The sequence below is a fragment of the Entelurus aequoreus genome, linkage group LG27 (genome assembly GCF_033978785.1).
Source record: "Entelurus aequoreus isolate RoL-2023_Sb linkage group LG27, RoL_Eaeq_v1.1, whole genome shotgun sequence".
Classification (NCBI taxonomy): Eukaryota; Metazoa; Chordata; class Actinopteri; order Syngnathiformes; family Syngnathidae; genus Entelurus; species Entelurus aequoreus.
The window spans coordinates 10,025,752-10,045,684 of record NC_084757.1 but is presented as its reverse complement, the minus strand read 5'-3'; the positions used below and the strand labels follow the sequence as shown (position 1 = coordinate 10,045,684).

At 38.3% G+C, this 19,933-nt stretch overlaps 2 protein-coding genes across 4 annotated transcripts in view; one reads left to right on the top strand and one right to left on the bottom strand.

The window, feature by feature from the left end:
* fam174c (family with sequence similarity 174 member C) overlaps positions 1 to 19,933 on the top strand; it is a 42,878-nt gene that overhangs the window by 14,302 nt on the left and 8,643 nt on the right. For 2 of the 3 annotated variants that reach the window (XR_009824735.1, XR_009824734.1), the window contains one exon: positions 3,131 to 3,436. The gene's annotated coding sequence lies outside the window, so the exon portion shown is untranslated. Of the gene's footprint in view, positions 1 to 3,130; positions 3,437 to 19,933 lie in introns of those variants that run through there. The other variant, XR_009824736.1, reaches the window with a different exon arrangement.
* On the bottom strand, positions 2,382 to 18,260 carry si:ch73-60h1.1 (calcium/calmodulin-dependent protein kinase type IV). Its single transcript, XM_062038521.1, has 11 exons — positions 17,782 to 18,260; positions 15,704 to 15,782; positions 15,557 to 15,619; positions 15,403 to 15,485; positions 15,269 to 15,341; positions 6,955 to 7,045; positions 6,806 to 6,880; positions 5,240 to 5,315; positions 5,047 to 5,173; positions 4,835 to 4,987; positions 2,382 to 4,773 (listed from the first exon to the last, which is right to left on the bottom strand). The coding sequence occupies exons 1-11, from the start codon at positions 17,886 to 17,888 to the stop codon at positions 4,300 to 4,302; spliced, it is 1,401 nt and encodes a 466-aa protein (XP_061894505.1). The 5' UTR covers positions 17,889 to 18,260; the 3' UTR covers positions 2,382 to 4,299.

Here is a 19,933-nt window from a genome sequence, read left to right as displayed (position 1 = left end):
AAGAGACCTTTTTGCTCAATAAGTTAAAAAATATTCTTAAATTAAGTAAATGCTAGTGCCATTATCTTGACATAATGATATGCGCTCGGCATTACATTTCTTGAAACCAGCAAACTTATACTAAAAACTAATTTATTGTTCTTAATGGAAAGGCAACAAGACAACCGCTTGTTACTCTCGGGGTTTCCTAGCCACTCAGGCAAATAATATGGTCTAAACATGCATTTTTCCATGGATAACATGACATCATCGCGCCAAGTGCGTGCTCTTTCAGTCAATTAGTGCGCATATATACAGCCCGGCCCCCGGCCAACATTTTTTCTGAATGTGCATGAACTATTTCTGTTCAAAATTGTTTGAAATGTTAAATGTTTAAATATTAACTGTCAGTTTACTGTACTGTGCCAACTGTACTACTACATGAGTACGTATTTTCTATTGTTTCATTGAAAATGAAACCGCAAAGTCCATTTGGCCGTCATCCGTTTTAATTATGAGACACAATTGTGTCAAAGTCATGATTTTTTTTTCATACTTGAAATACTGGGAGGAGACCCCGCGGCAGGCCAAGGACCAGATGGGGGGGGGGGGGGGGGGATTACATTTCCTATCTGGCCTGGGAACGCTTCGGGATTCCCCAGGAGGAAGTCGCATATGTTGCTTAGGAGAGGGAAGTCTGGGGGTCTCTGCTGGAGCTGTTGTCCCCGCGACCCGATTCCGGATAAGCGGTTGAAGATGGATGCTTGAAATAAGAAATTATTACTTTAAAAAAGTAGTTTTATACTTGTGAGTGTTGATGACACAGCTTTGCATCAGTTGATATTCTAGTTTCAAGCATGTTTTACTCAATATAGGTCATCAAATCTCAGCAACAAGCTGTAATATCTTACTGAGATCATTTAGGACCAAAACACTTAAAACAAGTAAAACACCAACATAAAATCTGCTTAGTGAGAAGAATTATGTTATCCGACAGAAAATAAGCAAATATCACCCTTATTTGAGATATTTAATCTTACTTAGATTTCAGTTTTTGCAGTGTGTAACTCTTTGTATTTTAGAATTAGTCAATCCTCCCTCTCACGTCTGCAGCTGGTCCAAAATGCAGCTGCCCGACTTTTAAGTAGCACAAGAAAAAGAGAGCACAATACTCCTGTTTTAGCCTCCCTCCACTGGCTGCCTGTGTCTTTTAGAGTCCATTTTAAAAGGATCTTACTCATTTTTAAATCCTTACATCAGATCAGATAGGTCTTTATTGTCATTGCACAAGTACAACGAAACTTTGTTTTCAGCACAAACCCGTTCAAGATTAGGCAAACAAACAGTGTACAGGATTACAGAACAGGAACGCTGATGGGTCGCCACAAGGCGCCTCGTAAAAGATGGGTAAAAAGGTTGACGCTGGAACGATCTCCCTCTCCATGTGAGACAGGCCCCTTCTTTGGCTATTTTTAAGACCCTTCTTAAAACCCATTTTTACTCACTGGCTTTTAACCCAGCATGAGACTCTAAACTGTTTTTAACTTTTAACTTTTTTAACTGTTTTTAACTTTTTAACTGCTTTTTATCTAACAAATTGTCCTTAGGGTAATTTGTATTTGCTTTTTTAATGTGTATTTTACTTCTGTTTTAAATGTTACTGTTTAGTCTGTTCTTTGCCTCTATTTCTTTGTGGTGTACAGCCCTTTGTTCTTCAACTGTGGTTGTTTTTAAAGGGCTTAATAAATAAAGTTGGTATGGTATGCGTACTTGCCAACCTTCAGACCTCCGAATTTGGGAGATGGGGTGGGGGCGCGGGGTTGAGGTTGGCGGGTTTGGTGGTAGCAGGGGTGTATATTGTAGTGTCCTGGAAGAGTTAGTGCTGCAAGGGGTTCTGGGTATTTGTTCTGTTGTGTTTATGTTGTGTTACGGTGCGGATGTTCTCCCGAAATGTGTTTGTCATTCTTGTTTGGCGTGCATTCACAGCGTGGCGCATATTTGTAACAGTGTTAGTTGTTCAGTGTTTCCCATAAACTGCCAAGATACCTGTGGCGGTGGGGGCGTGGCTGTGGGCGTGGCCATGGGCGTGGTCACCATGACATCATTGAGAAATTTGCATAATTTACTACAATGATATGATTTTCTCTAAAAAGGCTCAAAAAATGTATACTTACTAATTAATAACAGTTTTGTTTTAAACATCCATCCATCCATCCATCCATCCATCCATCCATCCATCCATCCATCCATCCATCCATCCATTTTACAATATAATTACAACACTTTATGTACATATTTATATACCAATTTGAAGAATAAGTTATTCACTGAAATATATTTATTAATTGTGCTTCTTACAAGAAATATATCTTATAAAATATAAAAGCTAAAATGTCTCTTAAAGCTCTGCCCCTTTAATTAGTGCATACTAAATAATTTAACTTTAGCCTACTACTACAACCATATTATTTACCAGCAACATAAAGTGAAACAGAGGCAGAGGTGTCCTGCCTCAGTCAGTAACAAATAAACAGAAAACAGTAGTGGTCAAATACAAATAAGGCAACAAGAGAAGTATCCTGCACTTCTCTTTTGTAAAGTAAATCTGAACAGCCTATATGGGCATCTACATCAACTATAAGATTTGCCTGAGAAGCTGGACAGGACAAAAAAAAAAAAAAAAAAAAAATCTATTTGTGGTGGACGTAATTCCTTCGTGGCGGGTCGCCACAAATAGATGAATGTGTGGGAAACACTGTTGTTTATACGGTCACCCTCAGTGTGACCTGTATGGCTGTTGACCAAGTATGCATGGCATTCACTTATGTGTGTGTATAAGCCGCATTGTTATGAATGTATTTTACTACATTTTATATATATGTATGTGTGTGTTTGTGAGAAAGCCGCTTATATTATGCCACTGTGCCAGCACGCTGTTTGTATGTAGGAAAAGCAGACCTGACGACAGGTTGTAGAAGACGTTAAAGGCATTGGCTTTAAGGCACGCCCCCAAAATTGATAACGGGGTGGAAATCGGGAGATTTTCGGGAGGGGCACTGAAATTCGGGAGTCTCCCGGAAAAATCGGGAGGGTTGGCAAGTATGATGGTATGGTTCCCTCTGTGTTGAGCTTAATGTCCGTCTGCACGCAGGTTCTGGTCCCTCCATTGACATTCTGGCCCCCATCCCATTCGCCAGCGGTCCACAACCTCGCCGCCTGCTGGTCTGCATCGTAAGCGTGTCGGGCCCGCCGCCGCCCGACGTCCTGTGGTGGGTGGACGACGCGCTAGTGACGTCTGCAGGTGCGCTGCAGTCGACACGGGCGGGGCCAGGCGGCGGACACAGCACCTCCTCGGTGTGGGAGGTGTCCCAGTGGCGGTCCGGCTCCTCGTATTGGTGCGGGACGGTCCAGGGAGGACGGGTTTACCGGCGGAGGCTGTGCTCCCAACAAGAAGCAGGTGAAAAACTACAAACATGGCCGCCGTCTGTTGTGCATCAATAAAGACACAAGCCGTCATTTCTACTGATGGAAACTTTACTGCTGTCACTTCCCGTCTGTGTCATGTGACCACACAGAAACACTATTTACACCGAGTCCCACCCCACAGCCTCTGCATGCAAACTTGTAGCCAAGCAGGAAGTCATGTGACCAATGACACGAGGGAGCGCGGCATGTAGCTAACGATATGCGAACCAGCATGCATCAGTAAGTCCAAGTGGTTGTCGTTGTAAACAGGAAGTGTTCCAAACACGCCGAGAAAAATAGCTTGGCATCAAATGTGGCTAAAGTGAAGCTATGCTAAAGTAATTTTGAAAGTGGAACAAGAAGTCATCCATGGCCTTGTTGTTACAAAGACTTCCTGTTTACATCAGCAGCACCCGTTGCCAAGCAACCAGGAAGTCTCCCGATGTCGAGCTAAGCAAAGTCTCCCGGAATTGTACGTCGATGCCAAGCTAAGGAAAGCCAAGATGAGCGTCAGAAGGTGACGGGAAACACGACAAACGAGACCACAAAAAGTTGCTGCTGGGCCTCAGAGTGAGCGCTGAGGCTAAGCTAAACGCTAATGTGCTAACCATGGCGTCAAGAATACAATCTTTAAAGAAGCGTAACCTTTAAAACATAAACTGACAGCATCACCAGCGTGAGCTGGCGCAGTAGCCAAGGTGATATATTATGTTGTTTGATATGATTTCATGCACTTTGAAGTCAAATTAAATGTTTGTTGTCCGTGAGGCTAAAGTATATTTACATAAGTAGCTAGCGTCCATGCAGTACTTTCTTCTGGAAGCTTCTTTGTGCGGGGAGCCGAACTAAAGGGGCTCAATGGCAGTGGGAGGTCTTACTGGCAGGCTCTGCCCCTGATGCAAAGCCGTTGCTGAGGCTGTTGGGACTGGGGGGCGTGGCCTGAGCCCTCGTTGCAGGGAGGACCACCGAGTAGCTTTTTTGGGGAGGTCTGGGCGAGACCACCATGGACTTCGTGACGACAGACGCCTGCCGCAGCCCGTCGGCACGCAGCGGCGGTCGGGAGGGGGCGGGCTCAATGGGAGGAGCGTCCAGCTTGAGCGGTTCGGGGCTGCGAGAAGGGGAGGGGCTCCTTTTGTCCGTCGGCGTTGTTTGACTGTCTGAGGGCGTGGCCTCCTTGTCTTTGGGGGTGGGTTCCGTAGTCTCAGGAGGCGGGTCCTGCTGCACGCTGCTCTGCCGGGACGTCGCAGACGCCGCCATCTCGCAGCTGTCGGTCCGACGCCGCGAGCCCTCGTGCATCCGGCTGGTGGCCACCACGGCCTTCATGGCCGCCTGTGGCACAGCGAGGTCGTGAGACGTAAGACACGTGAGCGTGTGCGTGTGAGCTCCTCACCTTCAGTTTGCGGCGAGCGTTGAACTCCTGCAGCTTCCTCTGGGTGGTATCCATGTGCGAGAAGCGCGCCGCCTTGCCCAGCACCCACGGGTGCTGCAGCGCCTGGCGCACGCTCAGACGCTTACGAGGGTCCAACACGATCAGCTTGCTCACCTGCGACGACATCGTCAGCGACCACGCCCACGCACCATCACCTGACCAATGACACTGACCAGATCTTTGGCGTTCAGCGACACGTCGTCCCACCAGGGGGAGACAAACTCGTAGTCGCAGTTGAGAATGCGACTGTACATGTACTGGTCCCCGCGCGGGTCGAAGAAGGGCTCGAAGCCGCACAGCCTGCAATAGCACCGCGTTACTGTCCCGACTCTGTGTGTGGCGTGTCGGTGACAGGAAGTGACTCACAGGATGTAGAGGATGACGCCCACTGACCACATGTCCACTTCTGGGCCGTAAGCGTTCCCTCGAAGGATCTCAGGAGCTCAAAACAAAATATGTCATGTGACCACCTGGCAACCAGGGGGAGTGGCTACTACCACTACATATACATTATACTAGTAGTACTACTACTACAGCATATACAGTGTACTACTACTACAGGATACTGTACACAGTATACTATTAGTACTACTACAGCATATACAGTATGCTATTACTATTACTACTACATCATATACCGTGTACTACTAGTACTACTACAGGATACTGTATAGAGTATACTGTTACTACTACTACTACTACTACATCATATACCATACACTACTTGTCATACTATAACATTCTGTATAGAGTATACTATTACTACTACTACTGCAGCAAATACAGTATACTATTACTACTACAGCATATACCATATATACCTCAAAGTACTACTTCTACTACAGCATGCTGTATACAGTATACTATTAGTACCACTACTACAGCTTCTACAGTATGCTATTGCTATTAGTACTAGTAATACAGAAAGTACAGTATACTATTAGTACTACTACTGCATATACAGTTTACTGCTATTACTACTAGTACTACAGCATATACAGTATATTATTACTACTATGACAGCATATACAGTATATTATTACTACTATGACAGCATATACAGTGTACCACTACACTACTGCAGCATATCCAGTATACTACTAGTACTACAACAGCATATACTGTATACTACTAGTACTATTACTACAACATATACAGTATAATATTAGTACTACCGCATACTGTATACAGTATACTATTAGTACTACTACGACAGCATATACAGTACTACTATGACAGCATATATAGTATACTACTAGTACTACTACAACAGCATATACAATATACTGCTCGTACTACTACGACAACATATACAGTATACTACTAGTACTACAACAGCATATAGAGTATACTACTAGTAGTACTATAACAGCATATACAGTATACTACCAGTACTACTACAGCATATACAGTATACTACTAGTACTATTACTACAGCATGTACAGTATAATATTAGTACTATCGCATACTGTATACAGTATACTATTAGTACTTCTACGACAGCATATACAGTACTACTATGACAGCATATACGGTATACTTCTAGTACTACTATTACAGCATATATAGTATACTACTAGTACTACTACAACAGCATATACAATATATTGCTTGTACTACTACGGCAGCATATACAGTATACTACTAGTACTACAACAGCATATAGAGTATACTACTAGTAGTACTATAACAGCATATACAGTATACTACTACTACAGCATATAGAGTATACTACTAGTAGTACTACAACAGCATACTACTACCACCACAGCGTATAGAGTATACTACTAGTACTACTACAGCGTATAGAGTATACTACTAGTACTACTACTACAGCATATAGAGCACACTACTAGTACTATTACAGCATATAGAATATACTACTAGTAGTACTAGGACAGTATACTATTAGTGTGTAGTAGTGTACTCACCACAGTACCCTGGCGTCCCACACACAGTCTTCATGGTCACCTGATCATCGATTATTTTAGAAAGACCAAAGTCGGCTGAAAGACAACACATTCACAAACGTTGTGTATGTGTGTGTGGTTGCCATGACGACAGTGCAGGCGCCACATACCAATCTTGAGTGGCGCGTCCAGCGAAAGGTCGGCGTAGAGTAAATTCTCGGGTTTGAGGTCGCGATGCACGACGCCGTTCTCGTGTAAATACTGAAACACACACACACAGCCCAAGGTCTCAGGGGCCAAACATCAACATGTGGATGTTTCTTTAGAAAGTTCTATTCCTTTGACTTATTTGCAAAGTAAACACATCAGCTTTCACGCTGCACTGTCAACAAGTTCATTATTCTGCCCTCGCTGCTCCTGTGCAGCGTGTGCAGCCAGACAGGTAGTTAACAAGTTTAGTTGACGTTCCTCCTTTTGAATTGTTTTTCTTCCACAGTTGTATTTCTTTGTACGTCTTCCTTTATGTCGGCTTGTAAGACTGAAAATATAAACATTAGAAAAGTATAACGTCCATTGTGTATTTTACATAAACAAAACAAAAGGTATAGTTTTAATACACACAGCAAACATTGCACACACGTGGTTTAACACAAACCTAAGGCATAGCTTTGTCGCCCTCTGCTGGTCAAATTCAGCGCTAGATGTGTTTAACCAGTTTTGGTCGCCACAGTTAAGCAACAAGAATACAAAAGTCAACACAAAGTCAGCAATTTCAATACATTCATATTTTGTTGTCCAGTCGCTGGTAAAAGTCAGATTTTTACGATTTATTTAGATTTTTAAAAATGTTTTGGTCATGTATCCGGGGTGGCGGGAGTACCGTATACATGAGCAACCCGGTTTTTAATGATTTCGTCAAGCCTATTTGGGTGCTGATCGGTGGGCCAAATTAAAAGCCTATTCAACTGGCCACCTGGTGTAGAAAGTAGAGGCATGCAGACACGTTTGTTACTGGATACAATGTTAATACGCTGCTGCCTTGGACACTTTGAATTTGTATTTAATATCATTTGATTCGTGTTTATACTGACAAATAGTTTTTAGACGGCAATATTAAAGTTAAAGTACCAATGATTGTCACACACACACTAGGTGTGGTGAAATTTGTCCTCCTGCATTTGACCCATCCCCTTGTTCACCCCCTGGGAGGTGAGGGGAGCAGTGAGCAGCAGCGGTGGTCGCGCCCGGGAATAATTTTTGGTGATTTAACCCCCAATTCCAACCATTGATGCTGAGTGCCAAGCAGGGAGGTAATGGCTCCCATTTTTATAGTCTTTGGTATGACTCGGCCGGGGTTTGAACTCACAACCTACCGACCTCAGGGCGGACACTCTAACCACAAAGGACACTCAGTACGTATGTCTGGTTTACGCTAAACCCACACTAGATATTCGTTAATAGTTAACAGTAGTGTTGTCCCGATACCAATATTTTGGTACCGGTACCAGAAATGTATTTCAATACTTTTCCATACTTTTCTAAATCAATCAATCAATGTTTATTTATATAGCCCTAAATCACAAAAGTCTCAAAGGGCTGCACAAGCCACAACGACATCTTCGGCACAGAGCCCACACAAGGGACGATTAAATAAAGGGTACCACAAAAAATGGCATTATTGGCTTTATTTTAACATCTTAGGGTACATTAAACATGTTTCTTATTGCAGTTTAGTCCTTAAATAAAATAGTGAACATACTAGACAACTTGTCTTTTAGTAGTAAGTAAACAAACAAAGACTCCTAATTAGTCTGCTGACGTATGCAGTAACATATTGTGTCATTTATACACCTATTATTTTGTACACATTATGAGGGACAAGCTGTAAAAATGGATTATGAATCTACTTGTTCATTTACTGTTAATATCTGCTTACTTTCTCTTTTAACATGTTCTATCTACACTTCTGTTCAAATGTAATAATCACGTATTCTTCTCTTCTTTGATACTTGATATTAGTTTTGGATGATACCACAAATTTAGATATCGATCGGATACCAAGTAGTTACAGGATCATACATTGGTCATATTCAAAGTTCTCATGTGTCCAGGGACATATTTACTGACTTTATAAACATAATATACTTTTTTTTTTAAAGAAAAATTATTTTGTGACGCTAAACCATATTGATTTGTACTTGGTATCATTACAGTGGATGTTAGGTGTAGATCCACCCATGGTGTTTGTTTAGCTATTCCTCGTCCTGCAGGGATGATACTTGTAAGAAACGTACTTTATTCGTCGCCATGGAGGCGAGGATTAGTGATTTAGAAGTAGCTAAAACACTGCAGACTGCGGATGGACTTTAGCCGCTAGCTAGCTAGTCATGTTTTAAAGTATGTCTTCCCGAGGGCGTTTCAGTGTTATAACTTCACCTTTATTATCAGTTTTTAAGCCAAAATGCGTCCATTCTCCCTTTTCTGTCTACACGCTGTGTCTGCTTGTAAGTACTCTGTGATTGTGCGCTGCCGAACACGCTCCTCTGCTCGTAAAACCAGCAATGTCACGACGTGACGACGATGGGGGGGAAAGGGTACTTTTTAGAGGCGGTATTGTACCGAATATGATTCATTAGTATCACGGTACCATACTAGTACTGTGATACCGTACAACCCTAGTAAATAGTATCACAATTTAAGCTTTTTCTCACTACATTGCCTTTTTTGCGCTTTTTTTCTTGCATTGTTACTCGTTTTGTTTATTTTTTTCAAACAACACACCACGGGCCAACAAAACTCGAGCGGCGGGCCGCAAACGGCCCCCGGGCCACACTTTGGACACCTCTGGTGGAGAAGAACACAACAATGAGTTTAATGTTTCGGTGACGCACAATTCTGTGATACAACTCAATACTGGTAATCCAACACACACACAGGATGTAGGTCAATTGTGCGTGTGCGTGTGTGTGTGTGTGTGTGTGTGTGTGTGTGTGTGTGTGTGTGTGTGGGAGAGAGAGAGAGATTTAATCCTCTGTGATTTTAATCTGTTGAGCAGCTGGATGGAAGATGATGTTACATAAAAACACTTGATGCCCGCAAACACAACAACAACAACAACAGTCAATGTTTGACCATTCAAAGTCAACACCAGTAGCAGGCAGCTGGCGTGTGCTACATGCTTAGCCTAGCTTAGCTGTCCCCGCCAGCGAAAAGTCTTCATAACGGAGAGGCGGAGCCTAGTCCAATCTAAGATAACAAACATTATCATGGATGTACCGCAGATTCACTTTCAGGTCTAAGCTTGTGCTACTCAAATATCTTGACACACACATACAGATAGATGAATAAATAAACATTCACATCAGGGGGGGTGTGAAAAAATGTCCCCAATAAAAATTTACCTGAGCAGGTTCCAAACACCCCGTTTAATGCAGTGCCTCTTAAATGGTGGTTCTAGTATCTTTAGTGTTAGTGAAGAACCATCTTGACACATACAGATACAAAAATCAACATTAAGTTTAGGGCAAAGTCTCAAGGATCCAAAAGGCCCCCACTCATAAAAGTGTTAAAAATAAGTCATATATCAATATATATAATTTTTACTTTCAACGCTTAAATATCGATAGATCAACTTCAGAGTTATCCGTTGACTTAAAGTAAAAAAAAAAAAAAATTGGTTTTATGCGCGACCCCAAAAGGGACAAGCGTTAGAAAATGGATGGAACATAAGTAAAAATAAATAAATAAGGTTTTGTGCGCGACCCCAAAAGGGACAAGCGGTAGAAAATGGATGGAAGGACGTTTTTTTTAAATAGGAAAAATAGAGAAAAAAAACACAAAAAAAATTTTAAAGTGGAAAGTTTATGTAAATTATTTGGAGCCTTCTATAGGTAAAAAAAAAATTGACAACATTGATTTTGGTCAAAAAAATTTTTTTAAACAGACCGTTCAAAAAATAAATAAAAACACTCTAAAGGTCTCAGGGATCCAAAAGGGCCCCACTCATAAAAGTGTTAAAAAATAAGTCATAAATCAATACATATTATTTTTTACTTTCAACGCTTAAATATCGATAGATCAACTTCAGAGTTATCTGTTGACATAAAGTAAAAAAAAAAATTAGGTTTTATGCGCGACCTCAAAAGGGACAAGCGTTAGAAAATGGATGGAACATAAGTAAAAATAAATAAATAAGGTTTTCTGCGCGACCCCAAAAGGGACAAGCGGTAGAAAATGGATGGAAGGATGTTTTTTTTTAAATAGGAAAAATAGAGAAAAAAAACACAAAAAAAAATTCAAAGTGGAAAGTTTATGTAAATTATTTGGAGCCTTCTATAGGTAAAAAAAATAATTCACATTGATTTTGGTAAAAAAAATTTTTTTTTAAACAGACCGTTCAAAAAATAAATAAAAACACTCTAAAGGTCTCAGGGATCCAAAAGGCCCCCACTCATAAAAGTGTTAAAAAGTCATATATCAATATATATAATTTTTACTTTCAACGCTTAAATATCGATAGATCAACTTTAGAGTTATCCGTTGACATAAAATAAAAATAAATAAATTAGGTTTTATGCGCGACCCCAAAAGGGACAAGCGGTAGAAAATGGATGGATATATGTTTTTTTTAAATAGGAAAAATAGAGAAAAAAACACAAAAAAATGTTCAAAGTGGAATATTTTATGTAAATTAATTGGAGCCTTTAATAGGTAAAAAAAAAAAAATTCACAACATTGATTTTGGTTAAATATATTTTTTTAAACATAGTTAAAAACAAAAAAAAAAACAAAGCAAAAGGCCCCCACTCATAAAAGTGTTAAAAATAAGTCATATATCAATATATATTATTTTTACTTTCAACGCTTCATTACCGATGGATCAACTTCAGAGTTATCCGTTGACATTAAGTTAAAAAAAAAATATATATTTTATGCGTGACCCCAAAAGGGACAAGCGTTAGAAAATGGATGGAACATAAAGTAAAAATAAATAAATAAGGTTTTGTGCGCGACCCCAAAAGGGACAAGCTGTAGAAAATGGATGGATGGATGTTTTTTTTTAATGGGAAAAAAACACAAAAAAATGTTAAGTGGAATATTTTATGTAAATTAATTGGAGCCTTTAATAAGTAAAAAAAAGAAAAGAATTCACAACATTGATTTTGGTTAAATATTTTTTTTTAAACAGACAGTTTAAAAAAAAAAACACTCTAAAGTTCTAATAAGTCATATATCAATATATATTATGTTTTTACTTTCAATGCTTAAATATCAAATAGATCAACTTCAGAGTTATCCGTTGACATAAAGTAAAAAAAAAAAATTAGGTTTTATGCGCGTCCCCAAAAGGGACAAGCGGTAGAAAATGGATGGAACATAAAGTAAAAATAAATAAATAAGGTTTTGTGCGCGACCCCAAAAGGGACAAGCAGTAGAAAATGGATGGAAGGATGTTTTTTTTAAATAGGAAAAATAGAGGAAAAAAACACACAAAAAATTTCAAAGTGGAAAGTTTATGTAAATTAATTGGAGCCTTTTATAGGTAAAAAAAAAAATTCACAACATTGATTTTGGTAAAAAAAATTTTTTTAAACAGACCGTTCAAAAAACAAATAAAAACACTCTAAAGGTCTCAGGAATCCAAAAGGCCCCCACTCATAAAAGTGTTAAAAATAAGTAATATATCAATATATATAATTTTTACTTTCAACGCTTCTATATTGATGAATCAACTTCAGAGTTATCCATTGACATTAAGTTAAAAAAAAATTATATTTTATGCGCAACCCCCCAAAAGGGACAAGCGGTAGAAAATGGATGGATGGATGTTTTTTTTAAATGGGAAAAAAACACCAAAAAATGTTCAAAGTGGAATATTTTATGTAAATTAATTGGAGCCTTTAATAGGTACAAAAAAAAAATTTCACAACATTGATTTAGGTTAAAACTATTTTTTTTAAACATACAGTTTAAAAAAAACAAAAAAACACTCTAAAGTTCTAATAAGTCATATATCAATATATATTATTTTTACTTTCAACACTTAAATATCGATGGATCAACTTCAAAGTTATCCGTTGACATTAAGTTAAAAAAAATAATTATATTTTATGCGTGACCCCAAAAGGGACAAGCATTAGAAAATGGATGGAACATAAAGTAAAAATAAATAAATAAGGTTTTGTGCGCGACCCCAAAAGGGACAAGCGGTAGAAATGGATGGATGGATGTTTTTTTTAAATGGGAAAAATAGAGAAAAAAAACACAAACAATTTTTCTAAGTGGAATATTTTATGTAAATTAATTGGAGCCTTTTATAGTAAAATAAAATAAAATTCACAACATTGATTTTGGTTAAAATTTTTTTTTTAAACAGACAGTTTAAAAAAAAAAAAACACTCTAAAGTTCTCAGGGATCCAAAAGGCCCCCACTCATAAAAGTGTTAAAAATAAGTCATATATCAATATATATTATTTTTTACTTTCAACGCTTAAATATTGATAGATCAACTTCAGAGTTATCCGTTGACATAAAGTAAAAATAAATAAATTAAGTTTTATGCGCGACCCCAAAAGGGACAAGCGTTAGAAAATGGATGTACCATAAAGTAAAAATAAATAAATAAGGTTTTGTGCGCGACCCCAAAAGGGACAAGCGATAGAAAATGGATGGATGAATGTTATTTTTAAATAGGAAAAATAGAGAAAAAAACACAAAACACTTTTCAAAGTGGAATATTTTATGTAAATTAATTGGAGCCTTTTATATGTAAAAAAAAAAATCACAACATTGATTTTGGTAAAAAAATAAAAAATTTTAACAGTTTGAAAAAAAACAAAAAACACTCTAAAGGTCTCAGGGATCCAAAAGGCCCCCACTCATAAAAGTGTTAAAAATAAGTCGTATATCAATATATATTATTTTTACTTTCAACGCTTAAATACCGATGGATCAACTTCAGAGTTATCCGTTGACATTAAGTTAAAAAAAAAATATATATTTTATGCGTGACCCCAAAAGGGACAAGCGTTAGAAAATGGATGGAACATAAAGTAAAAATAAATAAATAAGGTTTTGTGCGCAACCCCAAAAGGGACAAGCGGTAGAAAATGGATGGATGGATGTTTTTTTTAAATGGGAAAAATAGGGAAAAAAACACAAAAACATTTTCAAAGTGGAATATTTTATGTAAATTAATTGGAGCCTTTAACAGGTAAAAAAAAATAATTCACAACATTGATTTTGGTTAAATATTTTTTTTTAAACAGACAGTTTAAAAAAAACAAAAACACTCTAAAGTTCTAATAAGTCATATATCAATATATATTATTTTTTACTTTCAACGCTTAAATACCGATGGATCAACGTCAGAGTTACCCATTAACATAAAGTTAAAAAAAAAATTTTTTTTATGCGTGACCCCAAAAGGGACAAGCGTTAGAAAATGGATGGAACATAAAGTAAAAATAAATAAATAAGGTTTTGTGCGCGACCCCAAAAGGGACAAGCGGTAGAAAATGGATGGAAGGATGTTTTTTTTAAATAGGAAAAATAGAGAAAAAAACACAAAACATTTTTCAAAGTGGAATATTTTATGTAAATTAATTGGAGCCTTTTATAGGTAAAAAAAAAAATTCACAACATTGATTTTGGTAAAAAAAAAAAAATTTTTTAACAGACAGTTTGAAAAAAAATAAAAACACTCTAAAGGTCTCAGAAATCCAAAAGGCCCCCACTCATAAAAGTGTTAAAAATAAGTCATATATCAATATATATTATTTTAACTTTCAACGCTTAAATATCGATGGATCAACTTCAGAGTTATCCATTGACATTAAGTTAAACAAAAAATTATATTTTATGCATGACCCCAAATGGTACAAGCGGTAGAAAATGGATGGATGTTTTTTTAATAGAAAAAAAAAACACCCCAAAAACGTTCAAAGTGGAATATTTGATGTAAAGTCATTGGAGCCTTTAATAGGTTAAAAAAATCACAACAACATTGATTTTGGTTTAATTTTTTTTTAAATCACTCTAAAGGTCTAAGGGATCCAGAAAAGCCTCAACTTATAAAAGTGTTCCAAAAAAGGCTACATATTAATTATTATTTTTACTATTTTTTTTTTACAATTCTTTACAATTTTTTTAAATAATTTCTTTTTTTACTATTTTACTTTCAACACTTAAATCCCTCCATAAACTTCAATAATAGGTTTTTATAATTTATTGCTCAAAGACAGTTTTAAAGTGAAAAAGGGTGTTATCAGTGTCTTTCCTCCATTTCCTTTTTATACAATGTGCTGCGGGCCTTTATAAAATTAGCCGTGGGCCGCGAGTGACCCCCGGGTTGCACTTTGGACACCCCTGCTTTAAAAGGTTAATCGAAGCAATAGAATATAAATGGATTTTTTTTTCTAATGGAATTAATCGATTCCTTGGATGTACTTTTCCGGTGTAGCCCTGAAGAAGACGCCCCTTACCGCCACGGCCTCCAGGATCTGCTTGATGACGTGGGCGGCGTCTCTCTCGCTGTAGTAGCCGCGCTCCACGATCCTGCGAGAGTGCAGTCGTCACGTTAACGCGATAAATAACAAATGTCGTTTGACTTGCTCACCTGTCAAAGAGCTCTCCTCCGGTCACCAGCTCCAGAACCAGGGCGATGTCGGTGTCCGTCTCAAAGATCTCTTTGAGCTGGATCTGGGGGAGCAAACGGGGTCACGCTCGCCAACCAACAGGAAGTCGTATCTGCCAGGAAAGGCGGGACTTACGATGTTTGGGTGGGAGAGGCGCAGCAGGACGCCGATTTCTGTCCGAACAATCTTCTTGTCGATCTGCCGCAGCAAAAGCATTGTGAGTATTGTGTGTGTCAAAGGTCATGACCTCTGACCTCCAGTCTCTCCATCCAGACCACTGACCGTTTTCTTGAGGACTTTGACGGCGTACGGCTTCTTCTTCTCTTTTTCTTCGCAGCGATACACGATGGACGTCGCTCCTCTGCAGCCAGACGACGACATCGTCACGTAAATCACACGTCACATGACCACCTGCTTGTGTGTGTGTGTGTGTGTGTGTTGTATTTCTAGCCTTCTTGAGACATGAAGAAGGAAAAGTATCTTCCATATGAGGAGGTGTGAACAAGTGATGACATAAATCAATAACATTGCATCTAATAGACAATGTCTCATTTGTGGTGACATCTATCAAAATGAGGGTGGTCCCAAAAAGGAGGGATTTTTCAAATTGAGTGTGTGTCGCTTTTAAAAGTGCTCCCCCTCTGGTCAACATATGAAATAACAAGTGTGTTTAAGAAATTGAAATGCGCCCCCTTTGGCCAAAATTTAAAAAAAATAAAAATATATAGAGACATACTGTAATAACTTGAAGTAAATAATGAAGATTAAAAACAAATTACAAACAAAAAATTTACTAAAAGCTTACCTTTTTTATTTATTTGCATAGTATGTATATATTATTAATATTGTAAAAACAAAGCTTTCTATTTCTAGAAAGGGTGGTCCTAAAGAGCATGAAGTCTCAAGAAGGTAACAAATACAACAATGTGTGTGTGTGTGTGTTCTTGTATTTACACTCTTCTTGAGACATGAAGAAGGAAAAGTATCTTCCATATGAGGAGGTGTGAACAAGTGTGTGTAAGAAATTGAAGTGTGCCCCCTTTGGCCAAAATGTATTAAAAAAATAAGATAAATATGTATGTAGAGACATATTGTAATAACGAAGTAAATAATGAACATTAAAAACCAATTACAAACAAAAAAATAACTCAAAGCTTACCTTTTTTAAATTGACATAGTATGTATATATTACTAATGTTGTAAATAAAAATCTTTATATATCTAGAAAGGGTGGTCCTAAAGAGGTAGGCATTTTTCGGACATCTCATGACGGTAACAAATACAAGAATGTGTGTGTGTGTTCTTGTATTTCTACTCTTCTTGAGACATCAACAAGGAAAAGTATCTTCCATATGAGGAGGTGTGAGCAAGTTGAGACATAAATCATGGTCCCTATAACATTGCATCTAATAGACAATGTCTCATTTGCATCCCTGCTGGTGAAATCTATCAAAAGAAGGGATTTTTCAAATTGACTGGTTTTAAAAGTGCTCCCCCTCTGGCCAACATATGAAATAAGTGTGTATAAGAAATTGAAATGCGCCCCTTTCGACCAAAATTAATTAAAAAAATAAATAAGCATAAAAAATGGATGGGGATGGAAATATGTATATAGAGACATGCTGTAATAGCTGGAAGTAAATAATGAAGATTAAAAACCAATTACAAACAAAATAAAACTAAAAGCTTACCTTTTTTATATTTGCATAGTATGTATATATTATTATTGTTATTAAATGCAAATATCTATGTATCTAGAAAGGCTGGTCCTAAAGAGGTAGGCATTTTTCGGAGGTCTCAAGAAGGTAAGAAATACAAGAATGTGTGTGCGTGAGTACCAGATGGAGGAAAGATATGAAAGACACACACACATTCACACCCATGCAGGCCTGACTGGTCTCCCTGGCAACAGCACACCTGCTAACAGGCCTACAGACGGTATACTTACTCACTTTATACAATTTAGCCTTGACATCATTCATTTCACTTGTAAAATAGGAGCCTTTCCTGTATAAACAAGGGGGCGGGGCCTCTTGGTTTCCCGCTAATGACCCACATCACGTGTTTTACTGAGGCCGGGCGGTGAAGTCCCTAATTTATTCATTCATTCATTCGTTCACGTGACTATATGCGAGCGCTGTTACACACGTGAACCATCAACGCTGGAGTTAAGTGACTCCGCCCCCCTCCTGTGACGTCACGCCGCCTGTGCTGCGAGCGTGTTGTTGTTGTTGTTGTGCGCTAATAATAATAATAACGACGAGCGTAAAATCTCCGAGCGTCATTGAACGCACTCCCCAAACAAAACTGCAGTTTGACGTGTGCGTGTGCGCGTGCCCGTGCGTGTGTGCGGCCCAGACCTGCCCAGTTCGGAACTCAGGGTGTAAAACTCCTCCACCGTCCCGTCCCTCCGAGAACCGTCCACCCAGAACTCCACCGGCTCCGAACCGGGCCGGGACGTCGGCATGGTGACCACAACCAGTACTGTGTCCGGGACCAGGCGGAGTCCACTTGAAACCAGGATCAGCCTAATCCTGAGCGGAATTCAACGATTAAGAATGATTCGGTTTCTTTTAATCCGTTTGAGCGAACCGAGATGGAGAGGATTTATTCCAGACTCAAAAACTAAATCCAGGTTATAGCGTCCATCGGGCCTAGAACGGCTCGGGTGTCGGTTTCGCTCGGTCCATCGTCCTCCTCCTGGTCTGGGATTTAGCGAGGCTGCCTCCAGACCAGGTCCAGGTCCTGTCCGGACGGGTTGTGAGCAGCAACACGGTTCTGCTGGGGGAAGATGCTCCAGATGTTCGCTGGATCTGCGGAGAGGCTGCGGCGGTAATCCTTTAGCCCCGCCCCCTGGCAACGCGCTTGCCATTGGACGGTTACAATGTCGCTCATTCACCCAGCAAAACACACAAGAACCACTCGAACTTACGCTTCTTAGTCATTTTATGGCACACAACAACTATTCTTACACTCATTATTATTATTACTTTATTATTATTACCACTGCGCGCCACTCAATCGGCACGTTGACGTCACGAGTTTGTGTACAACCTCAAATAGCCGCTGGGGGCGCAAGTAAACGTGTCTGCGAGCTAGTAAAAAAGGTCTTCTTCTTTGGTAGTAGTGTCGTGATTTCCACTTAGTGTGCTTATTTTACATTAAAAGAGAATATATAAACAAAATAAATAATAATGAAAACATTTTTTTTTTTTTTTTATTATAAGTACTGTTGGTACGGTAGTAATTACACGTATGATGACGTCACAAACAGTGGTCGTCTACTTCCTTTTTTTATTTTTTATTGAACAAAAAACATACATTTATAATTCACACAAAAAGCCAAGGCACTTTCAACATCAAGGAAAAAAAACATAAAACAAATAGAGTAATAATTACAGATGCCGATAAATGCTTTAAAATGTAATATCGGAAATGATCGGTATCGTTTTTTTTGGTTTTTTTAAATTAAATCAACATAATAAACACAAGATACACTTAGTGCACCAACCCAAAAAACCTCCCTCCCCCGTTTACACTCATTCACACAAAAGGGTTGTTTCTTTCTGTTATTAATATTCTGCTTCCTACATTATATATCAATATATATCAATACAGTCTGCAAGGGATACAGTCCGTAAGCACACATGATTGTGCGTGCTGCTGGTCCACTAATAGTACTAACCTTTAACAGTTAATGTTACTCATTTTCATTAATTACTAGTTTCTATGTAACTGTTTTTATATTGTTTTACTTTCTTTTTTATTCAAGAAAATGTTTTTAATTTATTTATCTTATTTTATTTGATTAATTAAAAAAAAAAAAAGACCTTTACTTCACCATACCTGGTTGTCCAAATTAGGCATAATAATGTGTTAATTCCACGACTGCATATATCAGTATCGGTTGATATCGGTAATTAAGAGTTGGACAATATCGGATATCGGCAAAAAGCCATTATCGGACATCCCTAGTAATAATATTGAAAAATATGACAAAAAAAAAATAAAGACAAAAAGGACTACCTATATCACTTTAAATGTTTTTAACAAGGATATCAATTTAAAGGCTTTTGTACTTTTAATAATTTTCCAAGATTTGATTGATAATTAATAAATAAGCCCATTAAGTCAATTAGAAAAAAACGACAATTATGTAAAAAAATGTTTTGCCTGGAGCATAATAATGTTGACTATTTCTATGTTACAGTCGTTTATAAAAATACCAAATGTGATCTCTTCTATAGAGAATGGGGACATCTCCACAGCCTTGTTTCTTAGCCAATCTCTGATCTCCTCCCAAAACACATGTACACTCTCACATTCCACATACACATGATTGACATCCTCTACAGCTCCACAGATATAACAGCCATCAACCTCCATGTTAAGTTTAAGTCTCAAAAAATCATTAATCATTAATTAACCATTAATCATTTTAAATTGTATTTCTTTAATTTTGGGAAGAATTGGGTAATGTAATATATCTTGTCCTTATTTTCCTTAGCTCAA